Genomic DNA, 20014 nt, shown 5'->3' on the forward strand with positions numbered 1-20014 from the left:
ATCAGTAGCCTTTTCAAGAAAAGAAGTCGCAACCATCCAGTGTGGAAAGTGAAGAAAGCTGATTTAATGGTTTGTCCCAAGCGTTTAGGATGTAATTAAGATTTTGGTTAGTCCAAATTGATCCCTAACGTTTCAGTATAGACTAACGCCATGGAGATGTGAATTTCATGGATTCATCAACTGAGTATGCGTGATGTATAAGTCATTTATCAGGGATTGTAATTTCGATTGGTCAGAAGTGGATTGATTATTGAAAAAAGAAATCTCAGTAAACCCACTAAATAGTGAGGAACCAATGGGCCAGGCCGGACCAGTTTTCCTTGACAGATCCAGACGCTAATTGACTATTAAAAATAAAAAATAAAAAATAAAAATCCCTGAAAACCAATGAATAGTACCCAACTGGTTCAAAATCTCCTTACAGATACAGACCCTTTGATTGTTTTAAAAAAGAAAACAGCTGAATAATGACCCAACATGCCCAATCGGGCCAAAATCCAGGCAGAAGCCCACAACAGTAGGCCCAGTCCTTCAACAGTCCTGTGTACCATTGAACAATGAGGGCCTACTTGTACACTAAAAGATTGGAATTATCAGGCCAAGCATTTTTTTGTTTTTTGTTTTTTGTTTTTTTTTTGGTTTTGGGTTAGCTTGTTAGTACACACTCCACTGTTAGCCACCCCCACTACGGAATTGATACCAAGGCCTGAGTATTGAAACGAGGTACCTTCACTTAGTCTACCACTTGAGCTATGGAATTATCAGGCCAAAAGCATTGTATCATCATAACCTTGTCCCAGCTATTTGAGATCAATGGCCATACGTTTCTTGAATTGACCAAACTTTGAAGATCCTAATCTTCGGTGAGTGAACTCTCAACCAAACATGTGTTCTACTACCTTTTTTTAAGAGTGGGTCCTGAACTTACAAAGCCACTCCCTCTGAAGCGTGAAAAGTGCACAGATGAGAGCACACACATGCTTGTGCGAGCCCATGTTTTCTTTTCCACTGCTGTTTAGCCACCTCGCCGTGGATGGCGGCCCATTCAGAAAAAAACCTGGGAGATGGTGGCCCTAGCCCTTCACCAGGTGGAACACAGTTGGTATGTGCCACGGCCCAGAAAGAAAAAAAGCCGGTATGCACATCAGATGGGATGTATGTTGATTGTGGACTATCTTTCATACGTGCGGCCCACCTGATGACTTCACCGGCCTTATTTTTAGGCCAGTGCACATACAAAGTGGATCCCACCAGATGAACAACATCCATCCTCCCAGATGCCTACTCTCACGAGTGGCCAAGAATTACTTGAATATATAAAGCAATTCCATAGAGGTTACATCTCATTTCTCGAAGCCATTGCCTTTTCAACTGCACGAAGCCAATGCCGCCGTTGAATTCTATACATGCAGAGGAGATCACATCTCAACTGTCCCCCTCCCACAAAATCATCAAACAGTTTCCTTAAAAAACAGTTACCCAACAATCTATTTGTTACCCAACTCAATCGTTTGGACGATTGACTGCTGATCGATCTCCAGGGACCAGAAGTAACAGGCCGTACAGATTCATTTCAAGGTGGCAGCAATCTGCCTGACAAGTACTGCGAGAGTCTATCTCTCAAGAACACATTCTCCTTGTTGACGTCATCACAAATCTGCTGCCTGTAACCAACATCATGGTGGTGAGACAGGGGCATCTCGTCCTGAACTTCATCTTCCATATCGATGATGATGTTGTGCAGCAAACAGCAGACCAGAATTATCCTCGGTAGCTTGTGCTTGTCAGGCCGCCACATCACCCCTTGGACGATCTTCCACATCTCTTTCAATCTTGCCAGCGCCCTCCCAGCCACCATCCTAGTGGCAAAATGCCTCTTGTTGAATTCGGCTCTGGGCCCCACAAGGTCTTTCCCTTGGTAAGGGGTGAGGAGCCAAGGAAGCGGAGGAAAACCAACATCTCCGATTATGTATTCTCTCACCTCTGACCCTTCGGACAGCTTCAACTTCTTCCCATTCAACCTCTTCCCGTTCTCACAGAGTTTGAAAAATCCAGAGTTCCTGAGCACATCTGAGTCGTTCATGCTGCCAGGCCACCCAGTAACAACATCCCGGAACCTCATATCAGGGTCCACAATCGCCTGCAAGAGCATGCTGTGGTTCTTCTCTCGATCAAACCATACATTGTTTGATGGGTCCACTGATGGCAAACACATCATGATGTGTGTTGTGTCAATTGCACCACAGCAATTTGGGAGCCCCCGGATTCTCTCAAACTTAGATTTGATCTCCTTCATATCATCTTCTGTGGTGGGCCATCTCAGGTGGTGAAGCCCTCTTTCTTCCATCGCTTCCACAAATCGCCAAGTCACATGGGAAACGGTTGATTGGTTCATGCCAAATGATTCTCCTATGGTCACTAGTGACTCGCCAGAGCTCAACCTTCTCAGAGCAACAGCCACCTGATCGTTCACGGACAGCACCTTGCCATTTGAAGAGGTGAAGCTTGATTGTCTCGCCATCAGATCTTCCTTCACAAGCGAACATATGTAGTTGAAGGTCTTCCTCGAAACCTTGAAGACAGACGCGAACTTATCCGGACCATTGGATAGTGACAAGGGCCCTGCAAGGGAATAAAACAAGGCAATGTATCACTTGCCAAAAACAATCCTACGGATAACACTACTGTTGTATATTGTTTTGAGATATTGGAAGAAAAGAGAAGAATGGAAGTGTTCCTAAGAAAATGCATCTCCACAATCTCAACGTTAATCCATAAAAACAGATGAAATGAACTGAAAGAGTGTAAACAAGAACATAATCACTACTAAGCAAATAGAGAAATGTGAACCGGTGTCATGTAAGAGTGAACCACCATGGGATTCATGTCACGTGTCATGCATGTGTGAAATCCAAGCTGCTCATCAAGGGATACCCACCACCTAGATGCCCTCACACAAAAATCAGGTCGATCACCTCATCTAGCATGCCTTGTTGTGAAATTGAATGTGAACTGTTGTACAATACTATTTCACTAGTCCATTTCTTTTATATGAATATAGCCCCACATACTGAGCAAAACAGCTTCTTCTTTTTCTTTTTTGAACATTGGATCGTTTTATTACCAAAGGCCGCATCCAAACTATACAAATATACAAGGATACAGAACAGAGCCAAGAAAATACAGTTACAACCCAAGCCAACTATCAAGAAAATGAACTATTGCCTTCAATACAATTGCCCAAAAACAGCTTTTTTTTGGGCTAGCGAATCTACAATTTGGGTCCTGCCAGACAAGTGGTTTAGATCTCACATGCATCGCAGAAGGGGCAAGCCTCCAAGACCTATGAAAGTTCACTCGAATTGACCAGATGGTGGCCAATTCTTTTGACCAGCCCAGTCCATTTCTTTTGTACGGAGTACGCTTATGGGACACATGGTAAGCAAAATGGCTTGTTTTTGGACCAGCACATCTGCAATGCAGGGCCTGCCAGGTGAGTTGCTGGGATCTCACATGTGCCACGGAGATTTTGGGCCTCCAAGACCTGTTAAGATTCTTTTGAATGGACCCCATTAGCGGTGCTAAAGCAAATATGATGAAACCACAATCACAACGCACAAGGTGCACCCATCCATTTTCAAGAAATCAGTGACATGGTGCTATAATGTGCAACCCTTGATGTTCTATTAAGGAGAAATGCAAAGCCCCGTAATCTCAAATTTTCATATAACTGGTCCAACAAATTTACTATTGATTTTCATGTATTGACCACAATTTGGATGGTCTGGTATTGAGTGTGAAATATTACATATTTCCCCCTATTTATACCTTGGTTTTATAAACATGATAGTGCTTAATCGATTTAATTATGCATGTTTTCATGTACGAGGTGATTTTGAAAGCTTAAGGTGAAATTGATGTCAAAAGGAAGATTTATATTCAAAAAATTACTAAATGAAGATTTGAAGATTTGGAAGTCATTAATGAAGAATTCACATGCCAAAGATCCAAGAAAACTAAGTGAGGAATGAAGATAATAAAAATTTTGAAGTGAAGAAAATGAATCTTGAAATCGTCCTGAAAACAAACATATTCCTGAAATTGTCCCCAAAAAGCATATTCTGAAACTCTGAACCTATTTTAGAAAATTACACAGAGTGCATAAATTTGAGGCATTTTAAACTCCAAGTCTATTTTGAAAAATTACGCAGAGTGCATAAATTTGAGGCAGTTTCTAGATTTTTCCAACTCGGTGTGAAAGTTGGTGTTGCACAACTATAAATAGGACTCCCTAGAATACTCCAAAGCATCTTCTAGGGTTTTAAAAGGTCTCAAGAAGCATAGCATAAGGGTGAAGCAGCCGCCAAAGAGTTTTTCTTCTTTCCTAGTTTATTTTTCATGCTTTATTTAAGAGATGGTTTCAATCATGTCTATGGTTGCCTAAACCTCTTAGCTAGGGCTAAGAGGTAAAGCTTGTATCGTGTTTGGATGTTTATTTTTCTTTGATTCGTGTTCTTATTGAACTTCATTGATTTCTAGTTTGATATTAATGGAATATTTTCAACTTTCTATGATTTATTGTGACTCAAATTACAATAAATGTTGTGATAGCTTTAGATATCTTCTTTTCCTGTTTTGAGATAGTGAGATTGGTAAATCCCATTGTTCACCATCGTCTCCAGGGCATGGTAGGGTGATGGAATCCCTTCCAATCATCACAATTCTCCTCCATTGAGAATTGGGTTAATTAAAAGTTCAGTTTTGATTTAAATTGCTTTATCTTCCAATTGGATAGGATAGGACTCCAATTCCAATTGTGTTCCTTGAATCAAGTAAGGCAGCATCTTGATAGCTACAAGTGGATCCTTGGGCAAAACAGATCCGATCCGGTGGATCCGACCCGATCAGAACCAAACCGACGGTCTAAATCGGTTCTGATCGGGTAGCCCCATCCAGATCCGAAATCTTTTCGAGTCGGGTTTGAATTAGTTCTGATCCGACCCGATCCGGAATCCGATTCAAATGGATCCGATTCGGACCGTTTTGATCCGGACCGTGCCCAATCACCATGTGTCTGGTTTCGTTCAAGTGCATGGAACTAAAAATCCAAGCAGCAAAAGTTTTCAGAAAACATAAAAAGAACTTCAATTCCTCCTAACAGTCCCTCCAATATATCCTTTTACTCTGCGACCCTCTTCCATTCTCCTTCAAGTGTCATCGACAGGATGCCAAAAAAATAAAAAATAAAAACAAGGGCCCAACCGCACAAGAGACAAGCCACTAAATAGAAATCATATTAGCATATCATTGGAGAGAGGAGGCCTCGGCATAAGGCCGCCGAAACCTTTCAACCTGACCGATCTCACAAAGTGAATTCATGCAAATATGGCAAAGATGAGCACACCACTTTGATAGTAGGGTATGTACTTCAGTTCTCTGGAGGGTGGTACTGAAAAGTACCCAATTCTTTTTTTCGAAAGAGAGTACTTCTTTTATCCCTTTTCAAGAAGACAAAAGACTCGAAATGATGCCAACCGATCATTTTTGGCTGAGTGATGGATTCGTAAAAAATATAGAAGTCAGCAATTTTCACGTTTTGTGTGAGAAGCTCCACTGATTGTAGACAAAGTTTCATTTTGCACAGATGCTCCTTTAGGGTCACATCATCATTGATTTTGACTTGAAGTCTTTTTGTTACATGTACAAGATCACCCTATCAGTAATATATTTAATTATGACCGTCCATCTGGATTAATACTAGATGAATGGTGCCGATCACGGCCATCTGGCCATTTATAGCTGTGGGACCCGAGGACCATATTCGAATGTGGATGCGCGGGCTACTAAATTGTCCTTTCCTTCCTCTTTAGTTTCTTGTGTAGGTATTGGCTCATGTGCACGATCCGACACTCCACCGCCACAAGACCCAAGCATAGGTTTTCTAAACTCACTCTCGCGCATAGGGCTGATGCATATGTTAGCACAAGAACGGGATGGAATATATATCGAAATCCACACATCATGATGGCCCAAATATATTTTTATAATTAAAAAGAATAAAGTTCGGTCCACTTTTCATATGATCAAATTTTTTAGAAAGAAATCTAAATATTAAAATACATGGGGAAAGTTTTTAAGCTGTCCACATTTCTTAAACAATCGGGGCCCACCTGAAGTTTCAAAAACTATTTATAGATTAAATATATGGATTCAGTTGATTGACGGCTTGGATATTTCATATCCATACCACTCTGGCGTAGAGATGGTGTAGAATGGTGGGTTTTGTACACGCGTGTGGCAATCCTACCTCCATCAACAACAGTCAGTTTTAAATTATTCAAAAAGAAATATTTGATGCTCTCTTGGAGCGTGATAGATGATACTTACGCAATTAGAAATTACTCAAAATTGCTTAATTAGGATGCAAATAATTCAAATTAAACCGTCCAAATTACTGGAATTAATTGACATGTCCCATAAGGTCAGGATTTATTTCAATGTTTTTATCTCTATAATAGAATTCTCTATATTTATTGGACAGTTAGAAAATAGAAATATTCAATGCTCTTATTGCCAAAAAAATGTATCCACGAATCTAAAGTTACAATTATTAAAAAAAAATAATAATTTAAATTTAACTTAAATACAACAAGTATTATAATTTTAACGGTTTAATTTGTGTTAAATTACACCTCGTATGCCATTTCTAACTGCCTACGTATCAAGTGTCATACTCAGCTGGAGTATGAAATAACCCTCCTTATTTTAACCACAGTTGATCGTATATCTTTAATCGTATATCTTTAACTGAATCACAATTACTTTAACTAACCATAGTTAACCTGAGCAGTTTTTATTCACGACATCTCCTTCCAGCTTTCTTCTAAACGAGGAGATCAATAAATTTACCAGTTTGATAGAAATATTTGCATAATCATGGCAGCACTATGACAGAAGAGGATGGATATGTCTGGAACCTAGCAATTTTGGGACTTCTGCGGTTAAGTCCTTCTCTATGGTCAGAGAGCTTTTTTATCAGATGCAGCATTTCAGCCAACCAGGAAGGAAGAAAAGGACTATGGCCTCTTGTTCTCGTGGCTATTTTATTTTGGACCGACCCAAACCATGTCCAATCCGATCCGACTCGGTTTTCTTAACCGAATCGAGCTCGGATCGGATCAGGTAGAGTACATTTCGGATAGGTCCGGATAAGGTGACCCGGATTTGGTTCCGGATCGGATCAAGTTCGGGTCCGACGATTGAGATTTCGAATGTTCCTTGAATCAAGTAAGGTAGCATCTTGATAGCTACAATTGGATCGTTGGAAACATAATTCTCACATTTAAACTCATAAGTTTTAATAAATATTATTCACTATTACTCTCAATTATTTAGATTTCAATTTAGATCTTTTTGTAGTTATAGTTATAGTTATTTTCAGAATACATATACGTTTAGTCCCTGTGGATTCGACCTCGGTCTTACCGAGTTATTACTACATCGCAACCCTACACTTAGGGTTGTGAACATCTGGATTAATCTAATGTAGTGTCACGTGTGATGGGGATGAGTCACCACTATTTTAAATAGGTATTGAACTAACATAGTAGAAACAGTATAAAAAAAAAGAAGAGAGATTTCAGGTAGCATACGCTACTTGCACTACATGTTATGCAACACTACAAGCCCTGTAGCTTAAGCTACTAGGGAGCTATGCTTATGCAACATAGCGTTTTAGTTACGCTACGCAATAAGCACTACTGAAAACACTTCTCTGCCATTGAAGCTCACAATGAAGCTGATAGAAATGAGCTTCATCGAACATTACATGGCAGGGCACATATACAATGTGAAGTAGTGCCATAAGAAGTATATTATTCATGTTTGTCACTGTACCTTGCCAAAGAGATTTCCCATGACTATAGGCATAAGTTTCTTTTGATGGCTTTTATGAGTGTGAACATAAAAAATGCAGGCAACGCATCCAAGCCACATATCACACATGTCTATACACGTAGGGTCATAGGTAGGCCCTACTCTTTTTTTTTTTTTTTTTTTGAGAGGCAGGTAGGCCCCACTTGTTGTCCAATATATGATCTTTGGCCAAGGAGTTGTTCGATTGGACTCTAGGAGCCTAGTTAGTGGTCAAGTTGTATCGTGGGCATGGCAGTCCCCATCTGATGGCCTAAATAGTGGTCCAATTCAATTGGGGACAATAGTCCCCACCCAATTGCATGGTGTAGAGGCATGGTTGTTTTGGCAAAACTCTTTTTTAAATACCAATTATGGGTTCGTATTATATTTTGATGCTTCAAAAAACTAGTGGTGCAATGCCCTGGTTTTATCCTTTATCCAGTGTTATGATTCCTAGATTTATTCATCCATCTTTTCCAATTTCCTTTCTTCTTTAATTCATACAAGTTAATTTTCGCATTAGAGATTGCTACTTCATCATGTGCCAATTTTGGCTGATTGCTCTCTCTCTCTCTCTCTCTCTAAAGAGTGTTAGTGTATAGTGTGTGTGTGTGTGTGTGTGTGTGTGTGTGTTTAGTGACTCTTTTAATGGAAGTGCATGTGCACACTTTCTTCTTCTCCTGTAATGTACTATATGTTCTATTCTAATAAAACATTGTGTTAGGGCATGTTGGTCAACAAAACATTTTTCGAACTTTTTTCTTTTTTCTTCTCTCTCACTCCTATTTTCTCCACACCCTAATCATCTAATCATCTTCTACTTGGTATCAGATCCTATATCAGGCCATTCCGCATCATACAAGTTGAGAGGCGACACGTCAACTTGCTTACGTCAGTAGCCGTATGGCTAACGTCGGCGTTGTATGGACGCATGGACCCCATTTGAGCTAAAAGTTAAGAGGTTTGATAGATCTTGATTTTAAAAGATTTGCCTTGATTTTTTGAAAGTTTTTTAGACCTTTTATAGTGTTTTGGCGGAAATAGAGAGATTTGAAAACTAGCCTTCTAATTAAATTTTCTTCAATCCATCTTAAATCGGTAAATTTTTTTTCTAGTGTCTTTGCTCAAGATGGACCAAAATCTTCCTCCCAAGCTAACCATGGAAGATTTTTTTTATTTTTTTATTTTTGCTATAATTCGTGTTTAACTAGGTTTAACCCCCAAATGGACGTGCGGCCAAGCCGTTTTTCACTTGTTTGAGTCAGATCTGACTGCTTTTGTTGTTGTTTTGGAGGATCGCTAGTTGATTGGGGTTTATTTCTCATTCACTTGAAGGATTGAGTGAGAGAGAGTTATTTGAGTCGGTTTTTCTTTCTTGAAGTCCCCTATGGACGACAAAAGGCCCTCATCTCTAGGCATGGGCTCTCTTGAATCCACCCCCCTGCAGATTACCTCTATTAAGTTGAATGGTAACAACTATCTTAAATGGGTGCAATCTATAAAAGTGTTCTTAGGAGCCCGTGAGAAGGTATCGTATATTTTGGATAACCTTCCAAGATCTACAAATGCCACCTACAAGTCTTGGACAAAGGAGAACTATCAAGTTATTGCATGGTGGATTGGTTCCATATCTCTTTCTCCTTCCTTGTCATTGTCATCAGTCTTGCATGTGCCTTGTTTTTCATTAAACTTGTTGTCTGTTAGCTTTCTTACTAAATCATTGAATTGTTCCATTACTTTCTTCCCTTCTCATTGTCTTTTTCATGACCTACAGACGAAGGGAGTGATCGGTGAGGGGCATGAATGAGGAGGCGTTTATCTTCTCAATGATACACCCGTTGCTGCTTTTAGTACACTTTCTCTAGATTAAGAGTCCATGGCACGGTGACACTATCGCTTAGGTCACCCATCATTAGCTAGATTGAGACTTTTGTTTCCCTCCTTATTTGTCACTAAACTTTTATGTTGTGATATTTGTGAATTGTCTAAACATCGTCGCACTACGTTTTCTCCTAGCTCTTTTGGAAGGAAACCTCACCCTTTTAAACTGGTTCACTCGGATGTCTAGGGATCAGCCCCAGTTTCCTCCACTTTTGGATTTAAATATTGTCACCTTTATAGATGATTATTCACGCATAACTTGGGTTTATCTTTTGAAATCTATGAGTGAGTGTTTGATGTGTTTAAAGTGTTTTATCATGAAGTGTGTACTCAGCTTCAATATTCAATTAAAACCCTCCATTCTGATAATAGAGGGAAATACATGTCCACTGCTTTTGTATCCTTATAGGAGCATGGTATTTTGTCTCGAAAGTCGTCCATCCGCACACCTCAACAAAATGGTATCGCAAAACAAAAGAATTGTCATCTCCTTGAAGTTGCTCGGACCCTTCTCCTTGGCAGTGTTCGAAATATCGATATATCGGCCGATATTATCAGTATCGGGCCCTAGCGAGACGAAACTCATCCGATAACCCCCGGAAGATACCGAAAATCCAAAACTTCAGATATCGGCCGATATTATCGTCGATATCGCACCTAGGAGAGCATCATTATCCGAAAAAAATGAAAAAATAAAAAATAAAAGAAAAAAGAAAAACTTTCAACGGTAAATTTCGGTACCTGTAAAGAATATCGCCTGATCGGAAGCTGTGTTTGATGGGCCATTTGAATCGAAGCCTCTGATTTGGAGAGATTTGGCCGCAAAATCCACCGAAATTGTCGAAATAATCGGCATTTGGGAGAGATTTTAGGGTTCCAGACGCCAGAACCCTCTCTGCTTCGAAAAAAAAGGGCCCCGAGCCCTTATGCAGAAGAAGCGGACGGGCTGGTGCATCGCACGTCACCGACGTGTTGACGTCACCAAGTTGTGGGTCCCATCATGAGGTACATATTATATCCAAACCGTTCGTCCATTTGGCGAGCTCCTCGTAAGGCTTTATCCGAAAAATAAGACAGATCCAAATATCAAGTGGACCACACTGGAAAAAAGCTGCGGGATATTGAACATCCACCATTGAAACCCCTTTGGGGTCGCAAAAGTTTTGGATCGTATGATATTTGTTTTTCCTATTCATCAAGGTCTTTGTGACCTCATGAACAGATTGGATGGAAAACAAACGTTATGGTGGACCCTACGAATGTTATAACGGTGAGAATCATTGTCCTCACTGCTATTTGTGTTGTGGTCCAATTGAGGTTTGGATGTCACTCATTTTTGGGTTCGTGATCTCAAATGATCTCTCCAAATGGATGAACGGTGTGGATATAATAAATACATTATTGGTGGGGCCATGTAACTCTGATCTCCTATGAACTGTTTGTACAACGCGGACTACGGAAGCGGATTGCGTACTGAGTAACTCAGTACCCCTAGTGTACTGAGTAAACTGTGTGGGGTCCACTGTTATTTTTTTATTTTATCCACTCCACTAATCAAGGTGTCCCGTATCGGTATCGGTTGGCGTAACGGTGACCTGCAAAACCGATACGGATACGGGGGCGTAACGGCGCAAAAATTTTTTTTTGCTAAAAAAATATGAAAAAATATGGATTAAATCCGGAATATTCTAAGCATTCCAAATATGCATTCATTTATAAATTGGAACATGTTTGTGGTGGTGTAACGGTCCACTCTTTGGTGAGAAGTTGTATCGGACTGTCTGATGAATTTATGAACCAGATAACCTGAATTTGATTACAAAATTCATATATTTAATTTTCTAACTATCTACTATCAATGATAGATATATTAGAATGAATGTAATATGAAAATATCTTACATTTAGGTGTTTGCAATTATTTTTTAGGACCAAAATTCATGCGTAAATAGAAAAAAATATGAAAATATATATAAAATGGTACCCCAAATATGTAAAATGCACATTAACATGTTCTACTATGATTAACATATCATATGGCATCATTAAAACAGCAAAAGAATCATTAAAAAATGATTTTTCGAATTTTCAAAAAAAGGGCCGAAATAAATGCGTAAATAGAAAAAAATATAAAATGGCACCCCAAATCTGTAAAATGCATATTAACATGTTCTACTATGATTAACACATTATATGGCATCATTAAAACAACAAAAGAATCATTAAAAAATGATTTTTCGAATTTTCAAAAAAAGGGCCAAAATAAATGCGTAAATAGAAAAAATATATAAAATATATAAAATGGCACCCCAAATCTGTAAAATGCACATTAACATGTTCTACTATGATTAACACATCATATGGCATCATTAAAACAGCAAAAGAATAATTAAAAAATGATTTTTCGAATTTTCAAAAAAAGGGCCAAAATAAATGCGTAAACAGAAAAAAATATTAAAAAAATATAAAATGGCACCCCAAATCTGTAAAATGCACATTAACATGTTCTACTATGATTAACACATCAAATGGCATGATTAAAACAGCAAAACAACCATTAAAAATTGATTTTTCGAATTTTAAAAAAAAGGGCCAAAATTCATGCGTAAATAGAAAAAAATATAAAAAAATTATTAAATGGCACCCCAAATCTGTAAAATGCACATTAACATGTTCTACTATGATTAACACATCATATGACATGATTAAAACAGCAAAACATATTAAAAAAAGTATAAATACCTATTTTTGATGAATTTCTGAAAAATGGCCCACCGAGCTTTGATTCAAAAAAATCTATAATATAATGTGTTTTTATCTCAAATACCTAGCCAAAGTTGGTCGAAATTAGTAGTAGAAGGCGTGAGAAACAGTTTGGAAGCAATAGGTTTCAAAAAAATAGCAAAAATAGAGCTTAAAATGAAAAAAAAAAAAAAGTTACCATTATGGGCCCATTACGGCCGTTACACCCCGTAACGGGCCTGTATCGGCCGATACGGGTACAAAATCTCGTAACGGCCGATACGAGCCTGAAACGCATAACGGTTCCCACCGTTACCGTTACGTATCGGCCGTTACGGCCGATACGTAACCGTTTTGGCACACCTTGCCACTAATCCATGTTAAAAGATAATTTTATGGCTTGATCCCAAAAATGAAGCAAATTAAAATCTCAACTGGACCACACCACAGGAAACATTTTGATTGAACCTCTACCATTGAAAATTTTTTGGAGGCCAAAGAAGTTTTGGATCAAGCTGATGTTTGTGGTTTCTCTTCATCCATGTCTTTGTCATCTTATGAACAGGTTGGATGACAAATAAAAATTACTTTGGACCTAGGAAGGTTTCACCGGTGGAAATCATTATTGCACACTGTTTCCTGTGTAATGGTCCACTTGAGCTTTGGATTTACTTCAATTTTGGTATAAACCTCTAAAATTAGCAGTAAAAGTGGATGGACGGTGTGGATAAGCCACATACATTCACAGTGGGTCCAACTGAGTTTACTCAGTACAATAAAAGCACATAGTGACTTAGTACGCAATCTGATTTCGTGGACGTTGGGCTTCGCATGAGTTCATGCGTTGAAAACTTAGGTAGGGTCCACCGTGATGTTTGTGAGAAATCCACTCCGTCCATCCGTTTTTTGAACACATTTTACGACAAAGGGCCAAAAATGAGCCGGATCCAAGACTAAAGTAGGCCGAAAACGTGAGGATTGAAGGTCCACAATTGAAATATTCGTGGGGCCACAGGTTTTGAATCAGTCTAATATTTGGGTATTCAATTCATCCCAGTAGTGATGACGTAATGAACGGTATGGATGGAATGTAAACATCACTGTCAACCCAGGAAGGTTTCAACGGTAGGAATTTCCCTACCCACCTTTTTCTTTATTGCGACCCACTTGAGTCTTGGATCCTACTCAATTTTTTCCTCAAGTCTTAAAATAATCTCACAAAACTGATGGATGGAGTAGATTTCTCACAAACATCACGGTGTGCCCCACTCCTGCGAAAGGATTTAGTAGGAAATCCGCGTCCCATCTTGGCACGACACATGCCCATACTTTGTATGGTACACCAGCCAATCCACACCCTCTATCCATTTTCATAAGTAATTTTAAGGCATGAGTCCAAAAAGGAGATAGATGAAAGATCAAGTGTACCATACTACAAGAAAATGTGGTGGCAATGATGTCCACCATTGAAGCTTTTTAGGGCCCACCGTAATGTTTATTTGCCATCCAATCTATCCATGAGGTTTGACAAACCTGGAAGGGAAAAAATATTAGCTTTATCCAAAAAAATTATAGGCCCAAAATAGTTCAATGGTAATCATTCAATGAACACTATTTTTTGTGTTGTGGTCCACCTCAGATTTAGATCTACCTTATTTTTCGGCCCATGCCCTAAAATGACATGTTAAAATGAATTCCAATTGATGTTTGGATGTGACTCATTTTCATACATATCTTTATACATTTATAAATGGTATGCATCATATTTAAATATATTTACCTTAGTTTAATCAGATAACACATAACTTAGTACCTTATACAAAGGAAATTTATTATGTGCACTTCTTTTTTGATATTTTATGATTTAAAAGTGTGCATTAAGGTCTTTTTAAATAATCCCCAAAGTTTCATAAAAAAATTCAACCATTTTGCTAATGTTTCCCCATGTTTCCCAAAAAGTGCGATAAACTATGCGATACAAACGATATATCCCGTGCGATAACCGATACGTATCTGTATCCCAAGGGTGCGATACATTGCGCGATACCCCAATCTATTGATAACCAGCAAACAATCAACGATGGTCATTAAATGGTCAAAAATACGTACGGATCGGGCCGACCTAAATAGAAAGTATTCTCAAACCTAGCCTGGCCATTGCCTCAAGCGTCTACTTAGTTTGTGGTGGGGGGGGTCTTTGTACATTTTGCAGTTCTTCATCGACTCCCCATCATTTTCGTTTCCCCCCCACCCGGAATTTTCTCCCTAAATCTTGTTCTTCTCTTTCTTTTTTAATTTTTTTAATATTCTCTTCCTTTTTTCGAGGGGGGAGGTTTACCTTTTTTTACGGTGCCTTTTTTTCCCTTTAATTTTTATAATTTCTTTGAGAACCCTTTAAGTGGGTTCCTTGTTAATCTTTTATGGTTTTTAAATTTTAATTTAGTATATAAATATGTATCTAAATTGCTAACCGATACGTATCTGTATCCCAAGGGTGCGATACATTGTGCGATACCGATATTTCGAACACTGCTCCTTGGTATGCACCTACCTAAACTTTTTTGGGTTGATGCCCTTCTAACAGTCACTTTCCTTATTAATCGTATACCCTCACATATCATTTCTTACAAATCTTCATTTACTATGTTGTATTCTCATGACAATCCCTTTCCTCTACAACCTAAAGTTTTTTGTTGCACGCGCTTTATTCAAATTTTGGATGAAAGTAATGAAAAACTTAGCCCCATGACAACTAAACATGTCTTCTTGGGGTACACTCAGAGTCAGAAAGGATATAAATGTTATGACCCATCGATTCGCAAGAAATATGTCTCTGCCGATGTAACCTTCTTTGAGAATGTTCCACTTTTCTCAGCTCAAGGTTGATCCCTCTGTGATCCTCTTGCGAGTCAGGGGAAGAATGACTCTTATCCTCTCTCTTCCCACTAGTGATCACGGAGAAACTCCTCTCCCCTCCGTTCAGTATTCTATTGGTGATTTAGGTGACCCTAAACCTCTGCGGGTGTATCATCGTCGAAATAAATCTTCGCACGCTCAACCGTCCACCCTTTCACTCACTTTGGATGTTGGCTCAGGTGATTCTCCTACCTCGAGTCTAGATCTCCCCATTGCCTTGTGCAAAGGGTCACGATCTTGTACTAAACACCCTATTAGCAATTTCATTTCATATAATCATCTTTCATCATCCTTTCAGTCATTTGCAGCTTCCATTTCGTCACAGACTATTCCTCAGTCTCTCTCACATGCTCTTCAATATCCTGACTAGACGAAGGTAATGATGGAAGAAATGTTAGCTCTTGAGAAGAATCATACTTGGGAGCTAGTTCCTCTTCCTTTAGGGCACAAACCTGTTGGATGTCGATGGGTTTACATATTCAAGTTCCTTCCAGATGGCTCCATTGATCATTATAAAGCCTGTCTTGTTGCTAGGGGCTATACACAGACTTGTGGCGTAGATTACTTCAAGACATTCTCTCTCGTAGCTAAGCTTTATTTAATTCCCATTGTGATCACCTTGGCCGTCAATTTACCCTGGCCCTTTGATGCAGGACGGATGCATGAACTAAGTAACATGTGAGATTAGATAACCGAATTAAGATATTTAACAAAAAAAACACAAACGTTGCTATATCCATCACAAATATCATGAAAATCAAAAGAAAATCATGCGTAATCCTGGCCTAAGCTACGAACATTGTAACATAAGATCATTTAAAAAAAAAAAAAAAGGAAACTAGGATCTAATGGATGTAAGGACATCCAATTAGCATAGAATATAGTCTATTTCAAAATAGGAAACCTCAAACAACTTAGGGTGAAAATTAGGGCTTTGGTAATTTGGGAAAGTAGGAAATTTAGGTTTAGGGTCAGGGTTTTGGTGATGGAATAAAGGGGTTTTGATATAATGATGGTGGGAAACCAAAATGGGCAGGTGGGTTTCACACGTGTGGCCGTACAGTCACACGTGTGGCATAGGAGGATGGGTTTAGATTGGTTAGGGTTTGAATTGTTGATGGGTATGGAAAAGTTGGGTTTGAAAGAAGACGAAGATTTGGGATGGGAGAGATAAGAATTTGAAGAAAATATCTGGATGGGGAAGAAAAGAAAAGATGGTGTGGGGATAGATGGAGACCTCGCACCTCCATTGATGAAGTTAGCCTCACACCAATCTTCCTTCTAAATCGCATGAAAGTATCTTCAAATCGCATGAAGATGGGAAAGGAAAGCAAGAGCTTTTCTCTTTTTTTATCACGAAATTCAATGAGGGCGAGGTCACACACCCTTCTCTTTTTATAGATCCAAAAAGTTTCAAAAATTACAAAAATCCCCGTCTTGTGAGCTTTAACGAAAATAGCCCTAGTCTAAATAAAACCAACCAAAACATTCATAATGTGTCCAAATATAAAATAATCAAAAGATAAATCCTAAAATATGATAAAATTTAAAACTGACATGGACGATCAACGATCAATGGCCCGATCATGTGATCCATGCGATCCAATGGTCCGATCGTCGCATCCCTCCAATCCAACAATCTAAATAACTCCGTAAAGCAGCCCATGTGCATCTTCCCAATGTGGGGTCTTCCAAATGCTCGCACATGCACATGGGGTCTTCAACACGATCACGGGTACTCGCCTAGTAATAGGGAAAGTCGTGCGGCCTGCCTCCTCTAATACGTACGTAAGGGTGTATGTGACGTGACGTCCTCATCACCCTTGTTTCAACTTGATGTTAAGAATGCATTCCTTCAAGGAGACCTTGCAAAGGAAGTCTACGTGAATCAACTTCCTGGCTTTATTGCTTCCCACAATCCTACACTTGTATATTGGTTGAAGAAGGCTTTTTATGGACTCAAACAGTCCCCACGTATATGGTTCGAAAAACTTAGTCAAGCTCTCATGGATTTCGGCTTTGTTCGTAGTAATGCCAATCATTCCCTCTTTATATGTCATCGATCAACAGGCATCATGGTTCTCATTGTATATGTGGATGATATTGTTCTGTCCGGCAGTGATTCAGTTGGAATGTTCTCATTGTATATGTGGATGATATTGTTCTGTCCGGCAGTGATTCAGTTGGAATGGGAGATGTCAAAGAATTTTTGAAGACTAAGTTTGAGATCAAGGATCTTGGTCTTCTTCGCTACTTCCTAGGAATTGAGGTTGGTCGCTCCTCATCCGGGGTGGTCTCATCCCAACGAAAATATGCGTTTGATCTTCTCATGGAGACTGGCATGTTAGGATACAATCTTGTTACCACCCCCACAGATATTTCGCAGAAGCTTCAGCCAGATGATGGTGCTCTCCTTTCTGATATCGGGATGTATCGACGCCTTGTAAGCCGGCTCATTTACTTGACTATTACTTGCTCAGATCTCTCCTTTACGGTGGGCGTTGTTAGCCAATTCATGCAAGCTCCCCATTCTTCACATCTCACGGCTGTATATCACATACTTCAATATCTAAAATCGGCCTTGGGCTTTGAACTCCGCTTTCAGTCTCATGGTCATCTTCATCTTTCTAGTTATTTTGATGTCAATTTGTAGATTGTACCTATGATTGCCGCTCTAAGTCCGGCTTTTGTACCTTCTTAGGTAGCAATCTTGTCACGTGGAAGAGCAAGAAGCAACAGGTTGTTGCTCGGTCCTCGACTGAAGCAGAATATGATGCTATGGCTCATGCGACGGGTGAGCTCGTGTGGCTTCACACCCTTCTTGACAAACTTGGCTATTCTCCTTCGGCTCCTATTCCTCTTCATTGCGACAACCAAGCAGCCATCCATATTGCTTGTAACCTAATTTTCCATGAGCGCACCAAGCACATTGAGGTTGACTGTCACTTTATTCGGGAGAGTTGCTTCTATGGAAATCATCACCCATTTTCTTCAATTCAGGGATCAGCTTGCTGATGTTCTTACAAAGTCTTTAAGTCGAGATGCTCTTCATCATGTTTGTGACAAGTTGGGCATGATCAACATCTATGCTCCAACTTGAGGGAGAGTTTTAGTGTATAGTGTGTGTTTAGTGGCTCTTTTAATGTAAGTGCATGTGCACAGTGTTGTCATGTGCGATCGCACATTCACATATCTGGATCCATAGGGGCTAATATAGTCTTCCGGCCGTCCTTGACGAAGATATATATATATATATATATATATATATATATATATATATATATATATATATATATATATATATATATATAAAATGAGAGTCTAAACACTCCTACATCCACTCAAAGTTCAAACTCTCTCTCTCTATCTCTATTTTCTACTCTCTTACATAATTTCAAGCCTCAAGCTCCACTCCATCCATATTTCTTTCAAGTTTGAAGTTTCAATCAAGGGACAACTACAACTACAACTACAAGGATTCAATAATCAATATTCAAGAGACAAGACAACCAAGCTCCATCCATTGAACTCTCTTTCTAATTTTTCCAAGTTCTAAAGATCATAAATTCGTAATCATATTCATAATCTATTAACTTAGGAAAATCCCCCCTACTTGCTTATATTTTATTCATTTTTTTCTTAATTTCTCCCCATTTTTCTGATTTTTTTTATTTTTCAAAATTAATATATATATATATATGCGATTGTGCGATTGCATATCGCATATGCGATTTGACGACATTGCATGTGCACACTTTCTTCTTCTCCTACAGTGTACTGTACGTTTTATTCTAAAAAAAATTGTGCGTTAGGACATGTTGGTCAACACACAACATTTTCCAAACTCTCTTCTTTTCTCTTCTTCTCTTTCTCACTCTTCTCCATCTAATCTTCTACTCTCTCTCTCTCAATATGAATTCTTCAAAATTAGAATATACTTAATATTCTTGTCAAAGTATTCTCTGATGGAAGAACGTAATTATTGAAAAAGACATTACTTTGAATTGTGTTTTTTTAAAAATTAATAAAAAACTCATTTTTCTCAGATTTTTTAGGAAAATATCTTGGCAGGAAGCAGCAGGCACATGTATTTTTGCTTTTTATTTTTTATGTTTTGGGACGTATTGCTTGTGTTTTGGTACTTGTATTGTATGATGAATAATATGAACTCTTTTTAGATATAGTTGCATCACTTCTGTCATAAAAGCATATGGTTTAGGACCCTATACAAAAGAAACTTATTATGCATCTTCTTTTCTGCAATGTTTTGAGTTGTGTGTACATGCCCCTTTTAACGTCTCCTAAAGTTCCATTGAAAAATAACATCATATTCCCAATGTTTCCCTCAAAAGGGATACATGCTTCCCTTGTGATGCCGATATGTTTTTGCATCCCAAGGGTGCAATACATGCATCGATATGCAAATTGAAAACGGCAGTAGGATTGTCATCAAAGGTGACAAAATTTTGTTGAGGAAAAAAAAAAAAGAAAAAAGAGAGAGAAAAGAAGAGGTTGGTAGAAGGTGTTCAACTATGATAACCAAAACCAAATACTTCAAAATG

General features: G+C 38.7%; 1 protein-coding gene across 1 annotated transcript in view; it reads right to left on the minus strand.

Moving 5' to 3' along the window:
* Positions 1-1294: 1294 nt before the first annotated feature.
* LOC131253001 (protein ALP1-like) overlaps positions 1295-20014 on the minus strand; it is a 38851-nt gene continuing 20131 nt past the window's right edge. The window contains exon 2 of the mRNA XM_058253815.1: positions 1295-2622. Coding sequence (XP_058109798.1) covers positions 1574-2622 — 1049 coding nt within the window. The 3' untranslated portion in view covers positions 1295-1573. The remainder of the gene's footprint in view (positions 2623-20014) is intronic.

This window comes from Magnolia sinica, chromosome 8 (assembly GCF_029962835.1).
Source record: "Magnolia sinica isolate HGM2019 chromosome 8, MsV1, whole genome shotgun sequence".
Taxonomy (NCBI): Eukaryota; Viridiplantae; Streptophyta; class Magnoliopsida; order Magnoliales; family Magnoliaceae; genus Magnolia; species Magnolia sinica.